The sequence below is a fragment of the Squalius cephalus genome (genome assembly GCF_949319135.1).
Source record: "Squalius cephalus genome assembly, chromosome: 3".
In the NCBI taxonomy this organism is placed as follows: domain Eukaryota; kingdom Metazoa; phylum Chordata; class Actinopteri; order Cypriniformes; family Leuciscidae; genus Squalius; species Squalius cephalus.
This window is the reverse complement of record NC_137124.1, coordinates 60,604,983-60,627,482: the sequence shown is the minus strand read 5'-3', so window position 1 is coordinate 60,627,482 and position 22,500 is coordinate 60,604,983. Positions and strand designations below refer to the sequence as shown.

The window sequence follows — 22,500 nt, the reverse complement described above, 5'->3', positions numbered from 1 at the left end:
AGTGTTATAAAGTTGTGGATGGTTGTCTTTTTTAAAAAGTATTTTATTTTTCGTGTTTGCATTTATGAGGAAAAAACAATGTTGCGTGGCAGTTCTCCATTACGGACTCAACCGTTATGAAAGCGGCACTAAAAGACTGCTTTAAAAGTCTCACAGAGACCTCACACAGAAAGCACAAAGCCTTTCTTTAAAGTGAATTTCGTTTTGTATTAATTGTATCTTACTTTTAATCAGTGTTTCATTATCCAATTTCCTGGATTTAATAAATAAAAAGTAAATATAGCAGACATAATCACGACACGGAGGCGCCAGCGCCTGAATCCATGAACCGAAACTCAGCGTATAAGGTAGCTTACTCGCCTCACACACCTAAAAAAAATACATAAATATATCTATTATCTACAGAAATCATTACATTTTAAACAGAACCATTCAAAACAAAATAAAACTATGTAATCCGTATGAAAAGTGCATTTCTCTCCCACGCGATCACTACTGCGAAGATGAAGATCGTCAACTTCATCTTTACAGAAAACACTTGTTTATTAATAAACAATAAAAATGTCTCATTGTAATATTTTACATATTCATAATCATTACTTTTGCTGGTTCTTTGGGACAGCTTTTAGGTGCCGTTTACATGAACGCGTCACTGCATCAGCACCGAAAACAGAGAGACACAGAGAGAGAGAGAGAATAAGATTTTTTGACAGAAATATTTTTTTCGAATTCTGACAGAAATATGTTCTAATTTTGGAATAAAATATTAAGTGGCCTTTTTGTCACTTGTAATGAAGCTTGCTTAGTGAAATTATTAATATCATGGAATGGTAGGCTAATTATTGACTTTAGCCTGGATTGATGGCACGCAATATCGCAATATATATCGTTGGGGAAAAAATATCGCAATGTAATTTTTTTCCCAATATCGTGCAGCCCTACATTCAAGATATTTTAAGGCATTTTTCAAGTAAAAAAACGTTTAAATATGTAATTTTGGTGATCAAACGTGAGTTTTAAGGGATAATATGATCGACTACAGGGGGACTTTAGTAATTCTGTGTGCTAAGGTCCTTACTGTGTTTCATTTTCAGTCTTGCAATAGTATATTTGATGTGTGTGTGTGTGTGTGTGTGTGTGTGTGTGTGTGTGTGTGTGTGTGTGTGTGTGTGCAGCTGATTCCTGAGTTCTATGGAAGTGACAGCAGTTTCCTGAAGAATCTGCTGGGTTTGGATCTGGGCCGGAGGCAGGGAGGAGGAAGAGTGGAAGGTGTTGATCTTCCTCCGTGGGCGTCAGGTGCGCACGCCTTCTCCTGTCCCTCATGACCACACGATGTTCCATCCGTTAGATATCGTGATTCGAAAACGAAAATAATCAATCGTTTTATCTCATATAATGTGTCCTCCAGGAGCGTGTCCACTGTCGGGATATCTATCTTTTCTGACGACGAGACAGCCGATACGAAACGCATCTCTTCTGTAGCCATTGTTCGCTCGCGCTCTTGTTTCCGTAAGTTAGTCGCTAGCTCCGCCTTCTCGATGACATCACGCACGCCATTAAAGACGGCAAGATATACAGCTACTGCGTGAATAGACATGAATGCTGTATCAGATGGAGGCAGGCGGAGATGGGGAGGGGGAGGGGCTCAGAGGAGCTCACACACTCAACCAGACTATTCAAATGATGAGCAAGCGATCTCATTGGCTGCAGGATCAGCAGAGCCAATCAGCTTGTGTCATGCGGTGATGATGTGATTGCATGTAAAACACGCCCTCTAGTGACTGAACCCGGTATTTCTTTAAAACTATAGTCCCTTTGATTGGGAAAATGTTCATATTAAGGTATCTACAGAATATTAGCTTTTATCATAGCTGAAAATGTCAAGATATGGGGCAAATTCACTATTTAATCTTAATCAGACTTACGGTTTTCTCAAAATAAATGATCAAAACTACGGAAAACCCCATAGACTTTCTTTGAAGGCACCAAAACTTTTATACAATAACTAGCAACCAGCTTAGGACATGTTAGCACCACGTTAAATTGTTAGAAACATGTTAAATAATGCTAGCAACATGTTTAAACATGCTTCTAACATTCAAATTCATGTTAAAAAAATGTTAGCAATATGTTAAATCATGCTATCGATGTGCTCGTTCATGTTAGCAACATGCTAAAACATGTTCGCAACATGTCAGCAATTGGTAAGACATGTTAGTAACATGTTAACAGTGTGTTAAAACATGTTACCACCAAGTTAAATCATACTAGAAACGTGTTAAAAAATGTTAACAATGTGTTAAATTATGTTGTATAATGCTAGCAATCTGATAAAACACTATCAACTTGCTTAATCATGTTAGCAATGTGTTTAAACATGCAAGTACATGATAATTCGTGTTAGAAACATGTTAGCAACATGTTAAATCGTGTTAGCAACATGTTAAAACATGCTAAAACATGTTAGCAATTGATAAGACATGTTAGTTACATGTTAATTCATGGTAACAGTGTGTAAAAACATGCTACTAACATGTTAGCAAAATGCTAAATAATGCTAAGACGTGCTAACAACATGATAAAACTTGCTAGTAACATGATTAAACATGCTAGGAAGCTTATTAACGTTCAAACAAGGCTTTGTTAAGCCAACATAAAAGTTTGTCCCGACAAATACTATCATGTCAGTGGTTATAACTTTAGCTTTATTCCTCTCTAACCCTGAGCAGATCCGGACGACTTCCTGCAGAAGCAGCGCCTGGCTCTGGAGAGTCAGTGTGTGTCTGAACACCTGCACGAGTGGATCGACCTGATCTTCGGGTACAAGCAGAAGGGCAGCGAGGCCGTGGCCAGCCATAACGGTACGATAACACGGAGATTATACACTATGAAGGATTAATATGTTATTCATGTTATTTTATGTCTGCTATATTACAGTGTTCCATCCGTTGACCTATGAGGGAGGAGTCGACTGCGATAGGTAACGTCAATACATTAACATCTCTCTCTCTCATTAACCCTTGTGCGACCTTATGGACATTTTAGTCTTTTTCAGTGTCTTGTTGTTGATTATTTTGCCTGTGTTGATGCCAACTGCATATATTTTGGCACAGGTGTGTATTTTTATTGGAATTTTACTATTTCCTTTAACAAATCTATTTTGCACCAGATACACAAAATAGTTCCACTCAGGACCTTAAGCTCAAGTCCCCATTGAAGCCCTTTGTTTCAAAGGTTTTTCTCTTCTGGGGTTTTTATTCTGTTGGCAAGACTTCAGTTATGCAGCTATAATTGTGTGTGTGTGTGTGTGTGTGTGTTTGCAATATTTAAGAGAGAAAAACTCTACTGTAAACCCCAAACCCATCCACTCTTTGCACCAGTGGAGTTTTGCTGCACCTAATGGGGGAAGGTGGTACTGCGCCCAAACAACATCACACTGAAAGCTCATTTTTTGAGATATCAACCTCAAATTTGGAGCACGACTTGTTTAGATTCATTAGCTTTTTTATTTTACTTTTTTTTTAGCAGTTTTAGAGTTCAGCATGTTTCATAAAAAATACATCTTTTATATAAAATAATGTTCATAAATAATTTTCATAAACTTAAACCTCTCTAACTTTTTTGGTTTCACTTTTTAACTTTTTCGTACTTCAACAATAATCTGCCAAGGGTCTTCTTTAAAATGATACCAAACTGAAGTCTGTGCTCCCAAACTTCAAACTTTTTTAAGTTTTTTGACACATTTTTGTCCTCTATGGACCTAAGTGCAACTTTTTTTAATTGATGCACAAGGGTTAAATAGCTAATCGTTTTGATTTTTCTTTGTGTTTCATATTCGTCAGTGTACATTTTGTCAGTGTGTATGTGTGTGTTTCTGCAGTATTGAGGACACGGATCAGAAAATAGCCATGCTAACTCAAATACTGGAGTTTGGCCAGACGCCACGGCAGCTCTTCACCACTCCTCATCCTCAGAGGATCACTCCTCGCTTCCACAACCTGTCGGCGACCGTCAGTCTCAGCAGCTGCGAGCTCTCGCCAGGTACCGGCGCATCCCTGGTCCAACAAGCAAAAGAAGGGATGACACTTGCTGACTTTTGTCGCATTAGTATGGAAGCTTGTTTCTGCCACTGAATAATAAATAAATAATAATAATTGCGACTTTTTATCTCACAATTCTGACTTTTTTTCTCACAATTGCGAGAAATAAAGTCACAATTGTGTGTTATAAAGTCAGAATTGTGACTTTTTTTCTCAGAATTGCCAGATATGAAATCAGAATTGTGAGAAATAAAGTCGCAATTCTGAGAAATAGTCGCGATTGCGAGATATAAAGTCGCAATTCTGAGAAATAAAGTCGCAATTGCGAGATATAAAGCCACAATTCTGAGAAATAAAGTCGCAATTGCGTGTTATAAAGTCAGAATTGTGACTTTTTTTCTCAGAATTGCCAGATATGAAATCAGAATTGTGAGAAATAAAGTCGCAATTCTGAGAAATAGTCGCGATTGCGAGATATAAAGTCGCAATTCTGAGAAATAGTCGCAATTGCTAGATATAAAGTCGCAATTCTGAGAAATAAAGTCGCAATTGCGTGTTATAAAGTCAGAATTGTGACTTTTTTTCTCAGAATTGCGAGATATGAAGTCAGAATTGTGAGAAATAGTCGCAATTCTGAGAAATAAAGTTGCAATTGCAAGATATAAAGTCGCAATTCTGAGAAATAAAGTCGCAATTGCGTGTTATAAAGTTAGAATTGCATGATATAAAGTCGCAATTCTGAGAAATAAAGTCGCAATTGCGTGTTATAAAGTCAGAATTGTGACTTTTTTTTCTCAGAATTGCGAGATATGAAGTCAGAATTGTGAGAAATAGTCGCAATTCTGAGAAATAAAGTTGCAATTGCGAGATATAAAGTCACAATTCTGAGAAATAAAGTCGCAATTGCGAGATATAAAGTCACAATTCTGAGAAATAAAGTCGCAATTGCGTGTTATAAAGTCAGAATTGTGACTTTTTTTCTCAGAATTGCGAGATATGAAGTCAGAATTGTGAGAAATAGTCGCAATTCTGAGAAATAAAGTTGCAATTGCAAGATATAAAGTCGCAATTCTGAGAAATAAAGTCGCAATTGCGTGTTATAAAGTCAGAATTGTGACTTTTTTTCTCAGAATTGCGAGATACGAAGTCAGAATTGTGAGAAATACTCGCAATTCTGAGAAATAAAGTTGCAATTGCAAGATATAAAGTCGCAATTCTGAGAAATAAAGTCGCAATTGCGTGTTATAAAGTCAGAATTGTGACTTTTTTTCTCAGAATTGCCAGATATGAAATCAGAATTGTGAGAAATAGTCGCAATTCTGAGAAATAGTCGCGATTGCGAGATATAAAGTCGCAATTCTGAGAAATAAAGTCGCAATTGCGAGATATAAAGTCAGAATTGTGACTTTTTTTCTCAGAATTGCGAGATATGAAGTCAGAATTGTGAGAAATAGTCGCAATTCTGAGAAATAAAGTTGCAATTGCAAGATATAAAGTCGCAATTCTGAGAAATAAAGTCGCAATTGCGTGTTATAAAGTTAGAATTGCATGATATAAAGTCGCAATTCTGAGAAATAAAGTCGCAATTGCGTGTTATAAAGTCAGAATTGTGACTTTTTTTCTCAGAATTGCGAGATATGAAGTCAGAATTGTGAGAAATAGTCGCAATTCTGAGAAATAAAGTTGCAATTGCAAGATATAAAGTCGCAATTCTGAGAAATAAAGTCGCAATTGCGAGATATAAAGTCACAATTCTGAGAAATAAAGTCGCAATTGCGTGTTATAAAGTCAGAATTGTGACTTTTTTTCTCAGAATTGCGAGATATGAAGTCAGAATTGTGAGAAATAGTCGCAATTCTGAGAAATAAAGTTGCAATTGCAAGATATAAAGTCGCAATTCTGAGAAATAAAGTCGCAATTGCGTGTTATAAAGTCAGAATTGCATGATATAAAGTCTCAATTCTGAGAAATAAAGTTGCAATTGCAAGATATAAAGTCGCAATTCTGAGAAATAGTCGCGATTGCGAGATATAAAGTCGCAATTCTGAGAAATAAAGTCGCAATTGCGAGATATAAAGTCAGAATTGTGACTTTTTTTCTCAGAATTGCGAGATATGAAGTCAGAATTGTGAGAAATAGTCGCAATTCTGAGAAATAAAGTTGCAATTGCAAGATATAAAGTCGCAATTCTGAGAAATAAAGTCGCAATTGCGTGTTATAAAGTCAGAATTGCATGATATAAAGTCGCAATTCTGAGAAATAGTCGCAATTGCGTGTTATAAAGTCAGAATTGCATGATATAAAGTCGCAATTATGAGAAATAGTCGCAATTGCGAGATATAAAGTCGCAATTCTGAGATATAAAGTCGCAATTCTGAGAAATAGTCGCAATTGCGTGTTATAAAGTCAGAATTGTGAGATAAAAACTATTCTGAGGTAAAAAAATTAAAATAAATTCCTTACAATTGGACTTTATGTCTCACAATTGTGAGTTTATATCTCACAATTCTGAGAAAAGATGTCAGAATTGCAAGATATAAAACAAAAACAATACAAAAAAATACGAAAACTCAGAGTCTTTTGTTGGTGTGAACTATGAATCAGCCATGATGCAAAAAAAACAAAAAAAACACAGCAATGAAGGGGTTAATCTCAATTTCTAACAAAATTGTAATGTTTGATTGTAATCGTAATGCAAAACCTTATACTTATCTAACAGAAAAAGATCTAAACCTGGACAAAAAGTAGTCTTTTAGAATTTACAAATGTGAATCTAAATGCAAAACATAATACAAGTAAGAAATTATGTCTAAAAAACAACAACTGGCGAATCCAAAAGCCTCTCTGTGTGTTTATAGGGAGTTACACACTATGACATACGCCTCCTGGCACTATTCTCACTTAAAACGTTTATTTTAAAGGCCTTGACTCTATTTTAATCTGAAATACAGTGTCTCCGAGTATGGACTCGTTCGAGGACCTGACTGAGGAGAGTAGGAGAATGGCCTGGAGCAACATGAACAAACTTGTGTTGCAGTCTTCCTACAAAATACACAAGGAGTGAGTATCTGTTGGTGTGGTTGTGTGTTTGAGAAGAGATGGTTAGCGAGAGCTGCTTCTGACGCTGGTGTCGTGCTTCTGCAGGGCAGTAACAGGCGTCGCTGTGACCCTCAGTGGAGATGCCATCTTCTCCACTTCTCAAGGTCAGGAATCTCTCCGTTATTTAGTCTCAAGTCTGTGAGAGACAGCCATAAATTCCTCTGATTGATTTCTCAGAACTGTAATATAATGTTAGCACAATGCTAACATGTTTAACATGTTGTTAGCATAAATTAGATATAATCGTTCAGTTTATGATGCAAGAGTGAAAATTGGCATGAGCAGTCTCTGATGGGTCACTTGACAAGAAAATTGTCCGAGCCACTTGAAATTTCAAGATTTTACATTTTTCAAGATGGCCGACACCTTAGTGGAGCAGTTAAGTGATATAGTGGTTTATTTGGTGATACAAGCATGAAAATTGGCATGAGGAGTCTCTGATGGTCACTAGACAATAAGCCACCCACAGCTACTTGAAATTTCAAGATGGCGGCCATTTTTCAAGATGGCCGACACCTTAGTGGAGCAGTTAAGTGATATAGTGGTTTATTTGGTGATACAAGCATGAAAATTGGCATGAGCAGTCTCTGATGGTCACTAGACAATAAGCCACCCACAGCTACTTGAAATTTCAAGATGGCGGCCATTTTTCAAGATGGCCGACACCTTAGTGGAGCAGTTAAGTGATATAGTGGTTTATTTGGTGATACAAGCATGAAAATTGGCATGAGCAGTCTCTGATGGTCACTAGACAATAAGCCACCCACAGCTACTTGAAATTTCAAGATGGCGGCCATTTTTCAAGATTGCTCCACTAATTGCTCCACTAAGGTGGTGGCCATCTTGAAAAATGGCCGCCATCTTGAAATTTCAAGTAGCTGTAGGTGGCTTATTGTCAAGTGACCATCAGAGACTGCTCATGCCAATTTTCATGCTTGTATCATAAACTGAACGATTCTGCCAAACATAAGCACTTAGCCGCTCCACTACTAGCATGACTTTGCATATTAACGTTTTAGCAATGAATTAACACATTGCTGACATATTGCAAGCATGAATTAACACATTTTTATTGTGTATAGCATGATTTTGTACATTGCTAGCTTGTTTTATCATGTTGCTAACATGATTTAAGACATTGTTGGCATGCTTCCAGCATGAATTAGCACATTTCTAGCATGTTTTAACACGTTGCTAGTATAAATTAGCACATTTCTTGCGTGTTTTATCATGTTGTTAACATGTTTCAGCCTGTTATCAACATGATTTAGCACATTGTTAATCTGTTTCTAGCATGACTTTGCACATTGTTAACATATATCTAGTATGGATTAGCACATTGCTAACATTTTTTAACATGTTGCTAGCATAATTTAGCACATTGCTAACATGAATTAACACATATTGTATCCTCATGTAGACTCTACACTGAAGATGTTCTCCAAAGAGAATGGCCTGCAAAGAAGCGTGTCCTTCTCCAACATGGTAAGCTCTTTAGCGAAGACGCAGTGGCCCCAAAAAGTATTTGGAAACATAAGCTACACTTAAAATCAAAGTCGGGAGAGAGGAGCTGTAATAATGTAAAATATGTGAAAAATAATGCGTTTTCTAACAATGCGTAACCTATTCTAGTTCACCCCAAAAAAGCAAAATCAAGAGTTTGTAAAAGGCCACAATAGGACCCTTTGAGACATACTTTATGAGAACACTTGAACTTTTACATGTACGTGTGGCGAATGCTTTCTGGAGCCCGTGTACAGCAGCCACAGTGAATAAGAGCTTATCTGCCCTCTGACTGAAACACACTCTTGAACTGAAGGCGCTGTCCTCCTGCCTGATGCTGCCCGATGATGAGATCGTCGTGTGCTCGTCCTGGGACAATAATGTGTAAGATTTATACACTCACCACAATCATATCCCTGCAATTCTGAAGTCACTTTAACACATTCCTCATAGTTTTCACTCGCTCTCCCCTTTTCTCTCTCCACCTCCTCTTGGATCCCTGTCTCAGGTATTTTTACTCGATAGCGTATGGAAGAAGGCAGGAGACTCTGATGGGTCATGATGATGCGGTCAGCCATATTTGCTGGAGGGACGACAGACTTTACACGGCATCCTGGGACTCGACTGTGAAGGTCTTCTCATTTTAGCCTAGTTTGCTTCCTTGCCTAACATTTAAGGATGACTAAACCTGTTTACTTGGTACCAAGTGTTTAAAAATTTCAGAAGCATCATCAGTAAAGTTGTAGTTGCATATTCGGTAACACTTAAACCTTAATATATAATGCATTATAAAAGTATTTTAATGCATTGATTATGCCTTGAGATGCTCCTTATAATGCATCGTGGTCTCATGAGTAATTGTAACCACAGTTATAATGCATTATAATCAGGGCTGTCAACATTAACACGTTAACACATGCGCTTCATTTTTGTTTAGTTTAACGTGTTCAAATATTTAATATTTGAAGCCTAATAAATGTTAAAAAATTGTTAGTTTTTAATTACACTGTATGTTGAATGGCTATAATTAATGCTAAAAATTGGGGGAATTTTTTTAGCCCGACATCAATATCTGTATTAGTATCAGTAGCCGCGTTTCCATTACCCTTCAGATTGCGCAAATTGAAATTGAAAATTGAAAATACGCCCAATGGAAACACGTCAATTTCGCAAAAACTCGCATTTATCGCCAAAAAGTTTTTCCGCTCGCATGAGGAGGTTTTTCAGGCAATTCGAAAAATAAATATTTCGCAAAACTGCAATCGAAACAGTTTTTGCACATTTACAGGTCAGCTGACGTAGACGACGCGGTGTGTTTGGACAGAATACGAGACAGAGCTCTTTATTAAATTCATATAAGACAAAAGAATTACAGGAATAATGGATTCTAAACCTCAAATAAATGCCACAATCAAGACCTCGAAGCAGAACTGAGGGAGAAACACCCAGAAACACCTCTTATGTGCCGCTCTCAAGTATAATAAGGGTCGTTCCTCACCATTAATGCTTGGAAAACACTCGTACACTCGAGAAACTATTCGAGAAAAGTGCCTTTAAAACACTCGAGATAACATCTCCTTCCATTAATAATAATGGCCAGTGCAGTGGCTGGGTACATATAGTACATAATCCTATCAAGGTCCGTTGCCATGGTTTTTGGAATGATTTTACTGATCGCGAGAGGAAAAACGTAAGTTTTAGTCGCATAACATCGGTTAATGGAAACGCCGTCATTTCGCGATAGTTTTTTTGTCGACATTTAGAAAAAATCGCAAAAGTTTTGCGCAAATCTGTAATGGAAACGCGCCTACTGATTCTGACTTTCATTCATAAAAAGATGCCATTAAACAAGTAATTAAAATATACTGTCTTTATGTTGTCTCTACAGTAATGCAGTAAAATTATTACATTATACAATATTTAAACTAAATAGAAACCAATAAAAACGTAAGTGTTTTTAATTGCGATTAATCAGAAAAAAAGTTGATTAATCGAGTTAATTTTTTTAATCGATTGACAGCACTAATTTTCTATTTATCTATTTATAGAACACACTTTTAGAAAGTATAATGCATTTAAACGAATGACAGACAACCAATCTCAGATTGTTTGTTTGTTGTGAGCCGAACACGAAAAGGCAAGAGTTATGAGCTTCAGACCAACGATGAGTAATTAAAGACATTTTTAGATGATTTCAGACAGAACAGATGAAGATATATGAGTATAATCACTAGTAATATGATTTAATTGCTCATGACCTTTGACCAGTTGGTGGTGCTGTGTCCATGATTGGTGTCCTTGTTCTCTGTGTGACTCAAGGAGTCAGTTTTATTAATATAGGCTAAACTAATCGAAAGCTGTGAGAATTTATATGTTTTTAATTTCATTATACATTTTGTTGTCTCTACTTTTCGGGTATTCAGCGCATGATGACATAGCAAGTTTCATAAAAATATGCTAATACATTCATAAAATACAGCATTTTACGGCAAAATTCAAGATGGCCGACAGCAAATGGTCGATATGGGAAAATTGGGTATTGTTCGACTCGGGTATAGGCAAAAATAGCCATTTTTCATATCTCCTGACCGTCAAATCCGTTTGCACATTATGGGTTGGGTCTTTCAAAAAGCTTTTAATATGTTCTTGGTGAGAACCGGACAAACGGTCCAGGACGAGTTCGAAAGATTAGATTGTTTGCAGCCCTTCTGGTTTAAAAGCTATTAGCACAAACGTAAGTGCAAATTTGGACAGTTGGTGGCGCTAGAGGGAATGAGTTAGAGACTCCAAATTTGGTGTGGTTCGTGTTCAGACTGTCCTCTGTTTGTGTACCAAATTTCATCATTCTCCCACAAGCGCTTCTGCCATAGACTCATAGAAGAAGAAGAACGGAGACAATAGATGCTCATGACCCTTCAGTTCTGTATCTGCAGTGTATTATAATTAGTGCTGGGCAACGATTAATCAAATCCAAAATACACATACATGCGTGTGTATATATTTAAGAAAAATGTGTTATTTATATATATATAATATAATATATGTATAAATAGATATACACTATATACATACAAATATTTATTAAACATATACATGTATATGTGTGTACTTATATATGTGACCCTGGACTACAAAACAAGGGTCAATTTTATGAAATTGAGATTTATACATCATCCAAAAGCTGAATAAATAAGCTTTCCATTGATGGAATAGTCCATGGATTGTCCGAGATATGACTATATGAAGATCTGGAATCTGAGGGTGCAAAGAAATCGAAAATCTCCTTTAAAGTTGTTCATTTATGTTGGAGATTTTGTTGCATTCACTCACAAAAAATAAACGTTTTATATATTTACGGTAGGAAATTTACATAATATCTTCATGGAACATGATCTTTACTTTAATAGCCTAATGATTTTTGGCATTAAAGAAAAAATCGATAATTTTGACCCACACAATGTATTGTTGTTATTTCCACAGATAAACCCGTGTCACATATATTCAAAATAATAATTATACGCAATACACACATATATTATGTAAACACAAACTTAATCGTTGCCCAGCACTAATTATAATGCATTTTAACCTTGGTTATAATTATTTATGAAAAGATATAATGCATTATAACACGTTAGTAAAACATTACCACATTTTCCAACTAATTTTCTTTTCTTTCCATCTGGTAATACTGAGTTGTGTTGACGCGTTCTCTGTTTCCTCCACAGATCTGGAAGTGTGTCCCAGCCGACGTCTCCAGTAATAAACGCTCCGGGTTCGATCCGCTGGCTGAGTTTGAGCACGAGGCCGGGGTTTGTGCCGAGCATCTTAAACACTGCGATATACACAAACTGAGCTGGCGTACAACTCGCCGTGTGTGTTCGGCACTTCTCAGAAGAGCTGTGCAACAGTAGAGATATAAGTCTCGTCGCACTTTACAATTAACATTAACATGAACTAATGAACAACACTTCTACAGCATTTATTAATCTAAGTTCATATTAATGTTAACATTTACTAATATGGTATTCAAATCAAAGGTTGTATTTGTTAACATTAGTTAATGCACTGTGAACTAACATGAACACACACTGAACAGCTGGATTATTATTTAACAAAGATTAATAAACACTGTATCAAATGTATCGCTCTTGTTAGTTCATGATAGTTAAACCTCTGATGGTCTTCGTTTAGCAGTCACACTGGGGGCCTTCCCGGTCATAAATGACCGGACACCTAAAAATGAAACTTCCTCCATCCCAGTAAAAACCAATGCAATTTATTTTTGTTCTATAATATTTATTCTTTTTAATTTAGAATTTTGAGACAATTTGATTGAACTTATTAATATTTATGCAATATTTATAGTCCATTTTTTGCCATTGAAAATAATGATTTTTTTTTTTTTGATTTAAAAAAAAAAATTCTATGCAATATTTTCGGGTAAAATAGAGACTAGGCTTTTCAAAAAAAAAATAAAATAAAAAATAATTCATCAATTTATTAATCATAAAATTAAATAAAACATGATATTGCATGGGTTTACCACTAGATGCCTGTATAGCTCTAAATGGAGATGTTTGTGAATTCTAGTTGTTTTTGGACCAAATTACTTACTTTTAAGATGTGGATTGAATGTATTTTTTTAGAAATTCTCAAATAATACTTTTTGCCAAGGTTTATAATATATATTAGCTGGTGTGTGGAGGGCGTTCTGGCGCAATATGGCTGCCGTCGCATCATCCAGGTGGATGCTGCACATTGGTGGTGGTTGAGGAGATTCCCCCATCTATGTAAAGCGCTTTGAGTGTCGAGAAAAGCGCTATATAAATGTAATGAATTATTAAATGAATTATTATTATTATTATAACATTTTATTAATTATTATTTTAATAATTTTAATAATTATTATATTAATTATATATACATATATTAATTATAATTATTAATTATGTTATGTTTTTCACTCTTGATGTTTTAGAGCTTCACCCCTTCATTGCTGAGCATTTTTTTTCTGCATCGTGGCTGATTTGTAGAGAATTTTTGTGTTTTTGTCAATTTCCCATTCATTTCCTATGGGGGTAATTTTGACCGAAGACCAAAATCATAACTAATTTTTTTACGACCACTTAGCATGCTCGGATCATGACCTCAATTTTTTTTTTGTATTCACATACCTAATGCCAGAAAAGTCACCAAGTTTCATAACCTTCCGATGAAGCTGTGATTTTTAAAATTTCAAAACAGAAAATTATTCGGTCAGAAATGACCGAGGACCATCAGAGGGTTAATGCATTAACTCATGTTATCTAATGAACCTTATTGTAAAGTGTGACCGAAGTCTCTGAACCCCGCTATTTACACCGTGAGATTTTATTGAATACTTTAAGATGATCAAGACAACTAGCCGTGATTAAAGATCACACAGCGATCACACAGAGAAATCATCAAAGTTTGAAGTTAGTTGTTTGATAAAACGGCTCAAACTGAAAGATTTTCTCTATAGACTTTATTCAAGCTACAAGAACACAAGCCGAATGCTGAAAAATGCTCAATATTTCAGCTTTGAGTGTTTATTAACTTTGATTTGGGGCAAATATGACGTAATGCTAACACCATTTTGTCCTACGACAATAGATCCCAGAAGACTTGGGTTTGCAGTCAGATGTGGTCTATTAGTATCAGAGAAAGGATGTTCTTTATAAATGCTGATTGGTTGAGCTTGATGAACGCACTGTAAGAGCTGAAGTGTCTCCCAGAATGCTGATGCTGGATAAAGTGTCACATGCCACAGTTTTAGAAAAGGTCATGCAGTGTTGCACACAAAATTAAAACAAGTGATTCAAATGTAAAATATAATAATTCAAAAATTAGTACACGTGTGCCCTCTATGAACTTTATAAAGCTGCGGCAGTCGAGTGCATGAAGTGTCCAACATTCCACACAGTTTTATTTAGTGTTTTTTTTTTTTTAGCATTTAAAGTAGGGATGCACTGATATGAACATTTTGGCCGATACCGATAACCGATAATTCTTTACATTTGAAAGCCGATAACCGATATATTGGCCGATAAATCTAAATCAAGTTTTTATATAATTTTTGAGAGCTTGATTACAAAAACAAAAGTCTCACCATTAAAATCCACATCTCAAACACACAATTATAATGATTTTATGTAGCCGATATGACACATGTTGCACTTTACTGTATTTTCCTTTTTTGAAGTGATTCCAATCATATTTCAAGCAACTCAAACCCATCATGTTGAACAGTCGCATCTGAAGAGTCTCAGCTGAGGGAAATAATACATTATTTATCGGCTTTAATATATCGGACACATTTTCTTATCAGGCCGATACCGATATGGTGGATGATATATCGTGCATCCCTAATTTAAAGTGCACTATTCGTGTCAGGAATTGTCAGTGTGAACGCACTACTCACACTACTGATACTCCAGAACAGCGTAGAATAGTGGATAGTGAATTGGGACGCACGTTTTGTTCTCCTGTTTGTAACCTATTCGAGAAAAGTGCCTTTATATTATTGTGTGTTATGAAATGTTAAGGTTTATCTAATGTGTGTATACACACACACGTGTGCGCAGGTCAACTCTTTAGACCTCAGCCCTGCTGGAACACTGATGGCGACGGGCACTAAAGAAGGAACTCTCACTGTGTGGGACGTGACCAGTCCTGTGCCTCTCAACCAGCTCAGCTGCCATACTGGGAGGATCCACCAGCTGGCCTTCAGTCCTGGTGAGTGTGAGTGTGTGTGTTTGAGAGTTAGCGTGTGAGTGTGTGTGTGAGTGTGTGTGTGAGTGTGTGTGTGAGTGAGTGAGTGAGTGAGTGAGTGAGTGAGTGAGTGAGTGAGTGAGTGAGTGAGTGAGTGAGTGAGTGAGTGTGTGAGTGAGTGAGTGAGTTTGTGAGTGCTTGTGTGTGAGTGCTTGTGTGTGAGTGCTTGTGTGTGTGTCTTGTGTGGTTTCACACACTGTGTGTGTGTGTGTGTTCAGACAGCAGGCATATCTTGAGTGTTGGCGAGGACTCGTGTTTGGCGGTGACAGATGTGCAGACAGGAATGCTCATCGCTACTGTGCACGCCGAGCAGGAGCAGAGGTGACCAGAACACACAGTAGAGCTGTGTCCCAAATAAATACAAACACATGCATGTTTATATTTAAGAAAAATGTGTTATTTATATATAAAAGTCTCAGTGTCTCGAGTGAAGGCGTTGTGTAACTTGTGTTGTTCCTGTAGGTGCTTCTGCTGGGATGGAAACACTGTGTTGTCTGGAGGGACATCAGGAGATCTCAGTGTGTGGAACCTCCTCAGCAGCAAAGTCATCCACAAGATCCCTGCTGCTCACTCAGGTAAACACACACACACACACACACACACACACACACACACACACACACACACACACACACACACGTTCTAGAGTGCAGCGCTCTGTGTAGGGAACGTTCTAGAGTGCAGCGCTCTGTTGTGTAGGGAACGTTCTAGAGTGCAGTGCTCTGAGTAGGGAACATTCTAGAGTGCATTGCTCTGTGTAGAGGATGTTCTAGAGTGCAGCACCCTGTGTAGGGAATGTTCTAGTGTGCAGCGCTCTGTTGTGTAGGGAATGTTCTAGAGTGTCATCCACAAGATCCCTGCTGCTCATTCAGGTAAACACACACACACATTCTAGAGTGTAGTGCTCTGTGTAGAGAACGTTCTAGAGTGCAGCGCTCTGTGTAGGGAACATTCTAGAGTGCAGCGCTCTGTGTAGAGAACATTCTAGAGTGTTCTCTCTTTGTAGGGAACATTCTAGAGTGCAGCGCTCTGTGTAGAGAACATTCTAGAGTGTTCTCTCTTTGTAGGGAACATTCTAGAGTGCAGCGCTCTGTGTAGAGAACGTTCTAGAGTGCATTGTTCTGTGCAGAGAACGTTCTAGAGTGTTCTCTCTTTGTAGGGAATGTTCTAGAGTGCAACGCTATGTGTAGAGAACGTTCTAAAGTTTTCTTTCTTTGTAGGGAACATTCTAGAGTGCAGCGCTCTGTGTAGAGAACATTCTAGAGTGTTCTCTCTTTGTAGGGAATGTTCTAGAGTGCAACGCTATGTGTAGAGAACGTTCTAAAGTTTTCTTTCTTTGTAGGGAACATTCTAGAGTGCAGCGCTCTGTGTAGAGAACATTCTAGAGTGTTCTCTCTTTGTAGGGAATGTTCTAGAGTGCAACGCTATGTGTAGAGAACGTTCTAAAGTTTTCTTTCTTTGTAGGGAACATTCTAGAGTGCAGCGCTCTGTGTAGAGAACGTTCTAGAGTCCAGCGCTCTGTGTAGGGAATATTCTAGAGTGCATTGCTCTGTGTAGAGAATGTTCTAGAGTGTTCTCTCTGTGTAGAGAACATTCTAGAGTGCATTGTTCTGTGCAGAGAACATTCTAGAGTCCAGCGCTCTGTGTAGGGAATGTTCTAGAGTGCATTGCTCTGTGTAGAGAACATTCTAGAGTGCATTGTTCTGTGCAGAGAACGTTCTAGAGTCCAGTGCTCTGTGTAGGGAATGTTCTAGAGTGCATTGCTCTGTGTAGAGAATATTCTAGAGTGTTCTCTCTGTGTAGGGAACGTTCTAGAGTGCAGCGCTCTGTGTAGAGAACGTTCTAGAGTCCAGCGCTCTGTGTAGGGAATGTTCTAGAGTGCATTGCTCTGTGTAGAGGATGTTCTAGAGTGCAGCACCCTGTGTAGGGAATGTTCTAGAGTGCAGCGCTCTGTTGTGTAGGGAATGTTCTAGAGTGTCATCCACAAGATCCCTGCTGCTCATTCAGGTAAACACACACATACACACACACCCATTCTAGAGTGTAGTGCTCTGTGTAGAGAATGTTCTAGAGTGCATTGCTCTGTGTAGAGAACATTCTAGAGTGCATTGTTCTGTGCAGAGAACGTTCTAGAGTCCAGTGCTCTGTGTAGGGAATGTTCTAGAGTGCATTGCTCTGTGTAGAGAATATTCTAGAGTGTTCTCTCTGTGTAGGGAACGTTCTAGAGTGCAGCGCTCTGTGTAGAGAACGTTCTAGAGTCCAGCGCTCTGTGTAGGGAATGTTCTAGAGTGCATTGCTCTGTGTAGGGAATGTTCTAGAGTGCAGCGCTCTGTTGTGTAGGGAATGTTCTAGAGTGTCATCCACAAGATCCCTGCTGCTCATTCAGGTAAACACACACATACACACACACACCCATTCTAGAGTGTAGTGCTCTGTGTAGAGAATGTTCTAGAGTGCAGCGCTCTGTGTAGGGAACATTCTAGAGTGCAATGCTCTGTGTAGGGAACATTCTAGAGTGCAATGCTCTGTGTAGGGAACGTTCTAGAGTGCAGCGCTCTGTGTAGAGAACATTCTAGAGTGTTCTCTCTTTGTAGGGAACATTCTAGAGTGCAGCGCTCTGTGTAGAGAACATTCTAGAGTGTTCTCTCTTTGTAGGGAACATTCTAGAGTGCAGCGCTCTGTGTAGAGAACGTTCTAGAGTGCATTGTTCTGTGCAGAGAACGTTCTAGAGTCCAGCGCTCTGTGTAGGGAATGTTCTAGAGTGCATTGCTCTGTGTAGAGAACATTCTAGAGTGCATTGTTCTGTGCAGAGAACGTTCTAGAGTCCAGCGCTCTGTGTAGGGAATGTTCTAGAGTGCATTGCTCTGTGTAGAGAACATTCTAGAGTGCATTGTTCTGTGCAGAGAACGTTCTAGAGTCCAGCGCTCTGTGTAGGGAATGTTCTAGAGTGCATTGCTCTATGTAGAGAACATTCTAGAGTGCATTGTTCTGTGCAGAGAACGTTCTAGAGTCCAGCGCTCTGTGTAGGGAATGTTCTAGAGTGCATTGCTCTGTGTAGAGAACATTCTAGAGTGTTCTCTCTGTGTAGGGAACGTTCTAGAGTGCAGCGCTCTGTGTAGAGAACATTCTAGAGTGCATTGTTCTGTGCAGAGAACGTTCTAGAGTCCAGCGCTCTGTGTAGGAAACGTTCTAGAGTGCATTGCTCTGTGCAGAGAACGTTCTAGAGTGTTCTCTCTTTTGAGGGAACGTTCTAGAGTCCAGCGCTCTGTGTAGGGAATGTTCTAGAGTGCATTGCTCTGTGTAGAGAACATTATAGAGTGTTCTCTCTGTGTAGAGAACATTCTAGAGTGCATTGTTCTGTGCAGAGAACGTTCTAGAGTCCAGCGCTCTGTGTAGGGAATGTTCTAGAGTGCATTGCTCTATGTAGAGAACATTCTAGAGTGCATTGTTCTGTGCAGAGAACGTTCTAGAGTCCAGCGCTCTGTGTAGGGAATGTTCTAGAGTGCATTACTCTGTGTAGAGAACATTCTAGAGTGTTCTCTCTGTGTAGGGAACGTTCTAGAGTGCAGCGCTCTGTGTAGAGAACATTCTAGAGTGCATTGTTCTGTGCAGAGAACGTTCTAGAGTCCAGCGCTCTGTGTAGGAAACGTTCTAGAGTGCATTGCTCTGTGTAGAGAACGTTCTAGAGTGTTCTCTCTTTTGAGGGAACGTTCTAGAGTCCAGCGCTCTGTGTAGGGAATGTTCTAGAGTGCATTGCTCTGTGTAGAGAACATTATAGAGTGTTCTCTCTGTGTAGGGAACATTCTAGAGTGCAGCGCTCTGTGTAGAGAACATTCTAGAGTGCATTGCTCTGTGTAGAGAACGTTCTAGAGTGTTCTCTCTTTGTAGGGAATGTTCTAGAGTGCAATGCTCCGTGTAGAAAACGTTCTAGAGTGTTCTCTCTGTGTAGGGAATGTTCTAGAGTGCATTGCTCTGTGTAGAGAACATTCTAGAGTGCATTGTTCTGTGCAGAGAACGTTCTAGAGTCCAGCGCTCTGTGTAGGGAATGTTCTAGAGTGCATTGCTCTGTGTAGAGAACATTCTAGAGTGTTCTCTCTGTGTAGGGAATGTTCTAGAGTCCAGCGCTCTGTGTAGGGAATGTTCTAGAGTGCATTGCTCTGTGTAGAGAACATTCTAGAGTGTTCTCTCTGTGTAGGGAACATTCTAGAGTGCAGCGCTCTGTGTAGAGAACGTTCTAGAGTCCAGCGATCTGTGTAGGGAATGTTCTAGAGTGCATTGCTCTGTGTAGAGAACGTTCTAGAGTGTTCTCTCTGTGTAGGGAATGTTCTAGAGTGCAATGCTCCGTGTAGAGAACGTTCTAGAGTGTTCTCTCTTTGTAAGGAATGTTCTAGAGTGCAGTGCTTTGTGTAGGGAACGTTCTAGTGCAGCGCTCTGTGTAGGGAGTAGGGACACTGTGTAGTGATGATGCCTGTGTAGGGCCCTAACCCCAGTGTGCTGTGCTCCTGCAGGCGCAGTGACGTGTGTGTGGATGAACGATCAGTGCAGCTCCATCATCACTGGAGGTCTGGATAAACAGATCAGTCTGTGGAAACACCAGTATTAACACACACACACACACACACACTCTCTAATGGACATTATTCAGTATCCTCGATGTTTGAGAGACAGTAGCAGGCTTTTAAATCCACTGCAACAGTTTTACATTATTATTTAGCATTTTTACTGTGTTTTAGAACCGAAGAACATTAATCATAATGTTCTCATCAAATGATAAATTTGGCTCAATGATTTCTTTTATTATATAATAAATGTATAACATCTGTCCTGTTTCCACTTCAACATGCATAAAAACAGCAACAATTCTTGAAAAATCATCAATATTATAAATCGGAACATTTCTTAGTCCTCTGTAATAATAATAAAGGTGTCGAGAGAAGATGTGTTATGAAGTATTAAGTAGTTATTATATATGGACTATGTTTAATGTCCTTCAAGTTTGCTGCAGATTTTGAGCCAAAAACATTTTTTAATGTGCCTTAGTTTTTAAATCGTATAAACTTGAGCGTTATTATTAATGCCCTCTCTTTAATTATGCTCGCATGTTCAGCTCAAATATATGCATACTAATTATTACACTAGTTATGTATGATGATATATTTAAGTGTAGGTTAGAGTAAAGCCTTCTGTAATATAATGAAATATAGTATTACATGTTGACAGGTTATGGATGCATTTGTATATATTGTATGCGAACTGTATATTTCATACGCTGTTATTTATGTCATAATAATAAGCCTTGAAGAAATGCTCTTCAGTGAAGAACATTCAGTGTGTGTGAAATATTACAGAAGTCGAGTTCATATCGCAGGATTATGCAATGAGCACACAAGTTATTACGAGACGGTTATCACTGTCCCTTTAACTAGGAAAAATTGCATTTTTGAAATATTTAATGTTTAGCATGTTTTACCATATTATGTTTTTGTTCTTTTCTCCTCAACTGTGTGTTTTTTAACTGCTGGAAATTAAACGACTTTAGAAATGGTTGTTGAGTTTTTGTTTCTCCGTTCCGTCGAACTGTTTCTTCTTTTAAAAGCTTTTCTCTTTGTTTCGTGTGTTAAAAACTGATGTGACAAATTACGTTATTTATTGATTATTACATAGGTACGTCACAGACTTGTAATTGGAAACATATGCAGGGTTTATTTGACCATGTTAAGATATAATCATTGGAAATCATCAATTTAGTGATTTATCAATATTGTGTATCCAAAGTAACATTTGTGTTACTGTTGTTCATCATTAATGTTAAGGTTTTGAGTAAATGTGTTTTCTCTGACATGTTCAGTTCATGTGATGATTTAAACTGTTGAAAAAGTCTAAGTTATTATAATTTTTCTGGGGAATTGTCAGCCAAACTAAAGTTTCATTACATTTTTTGTAATCGCTGTAAACAAACGAGCACAGTAAATCTACACTGGCATTCATTCACAGTCAGTGAGAAAGCTGTTTTAAAGGGTCATGACATGTTTTTTTATTTCGATATGTTCCTTCTGGTTCACTTGCAAAGTTAATAAAGATTTTGTACAAAAAAAAAAGATGTGGAAAAACGATTATTTTTCAGTCTTCGCTCTGAGATGATGCGCTTTTAAGGCGCCGCCCCTTTAAGGCTTGCCACTGTTCTGATTGGCTAACGTCACTGCATAGGAAACAGTGTCAACGTTATGAAAACATTATGTACTTTACCTTTACATTTTTGCTATTTGAATTTTGGTAATTGTTTTCTTGGTATTAGTAGGGTCCATTTTGACATCTCACATTTTCTAATGTAAATCAGCTATATTTTTTTCACCTGATCGGAAATGTTCTAATAGCGTTTTGTGACCAAAGCTATAAATCTTTTAATGTTGTTTATGTCTATGTGGTGTTTTAATCTGCTTTAAGACAAAGCATGTGTAAGTTCATAAGTCGACAGCATTGCTGAGTATTTCCTCCTTAAAACTGCAGTGAACCAAAGACAGTCTCAAAAACACGCTTTGAAATCGCTGGTGTTTCTGACGTCACAAACTACCTTGTAACCAATCAGATCAACGTGTGATCGTCAACCAGTGGATCTCTGAGCTGAGTGAGGGAGTGGAGGGCGGGGCTCATTTGCATATTCATAGAACCACGCATACTAAATGAGGCAAGGGTGTCGAGTTACAGTCAAGATATTTTATGGCATGATGAAAAATAAATTCAAGGAAATAACATTTAAATATGTAATTTTGGTGATCAAAGATGAGCTTTAAGGGATAAAATTGACTACAGGGAGACTTTTTTCGATATAGAAATTGATCTTCAGAAATAAACCTACCTGAACTATTCTACCTTGATATTGTGGTATCTAATGAAATGATATTATTTCATATATTAACTCTTTCCCTGCCATTGACGGATAATTCCTGATACACATCTTCTGAAAGAGAACTGAGTCTCCTGATCAAACATGCGAAAAAGAAACAGAAACAATTGATAGCATGTGTAAAATAACACGATCATCAACATTAAACCGCATATAAAT

General features: G+C 37.8%; 2 protein-coding genes across 2 annotated transcripts in view; both read left to right on the top strand.

The window, feature by feature from the left end:
* nsmaf (neutral sphingomyelinase (N-SMase) activation associated factor) overlaps positions 1-21,589 on the top strand; it is a 33,699-nt gene extending 12,110 nt beyond the window's left edge. The window contains exons 18-31 of the mRNA XM_079864981.1: positions 1,176-1,296; positions 2,730-2,861; positions 2,938-2,980; positions 3,881-4,041; positions 6,992-7,100; positions 7,185-7,243; positions 8,560-8,624; positions 8,959-9,026; positions 9,151-9,274; positions 12,371-12,454; positions 15,251-15,401; positions 15,656-15,758; positions 15,900-16,012; positions 19,946-21,589. Of these exons, the coding sequence (XP_079721107.1) occupies positions 1,176-1,296; positions 2,730-2,861; positions 2,938-2,980; positions 3,881-4,041; positions 6,992-7,100; positions 7,185-7,243; positions 8,560-8,624; positions 8,959-9,026; positions 9,151-9,274; positions 12,371-12,454; positions 15,251-15,401; positions 15,656-15,758; positions 15,900-16,012; positions 19,946-20,040 (1,428 nt within the window). The 3' untranslated portion in view covers positions 20,041-21,589. The remainder of the gene's footprint in view (positions 1-1,175; positions 1,297-2,729; positions 2,862-2,937; positions 2,981-3,880; positions 4,042-6,991; positions 7,101-7,184; positions 7,244-8,559; positions 8,625-8,958; positions 9,027-9,150; positions 9,275-12,370; positions 12,455-15,250; positions 15,402-15,655; positions 15,759-15,899; positions 16,013-19,945) is intronic.
* Positions 1-22,500, top strand: part of sdcbp (syndecan binding protein (syntenin)) — a 261,455-nt gene that overhangs the window by 132,209 nt on the left and 106,746 nt on the right. The window lies entirely within an intron of this gene.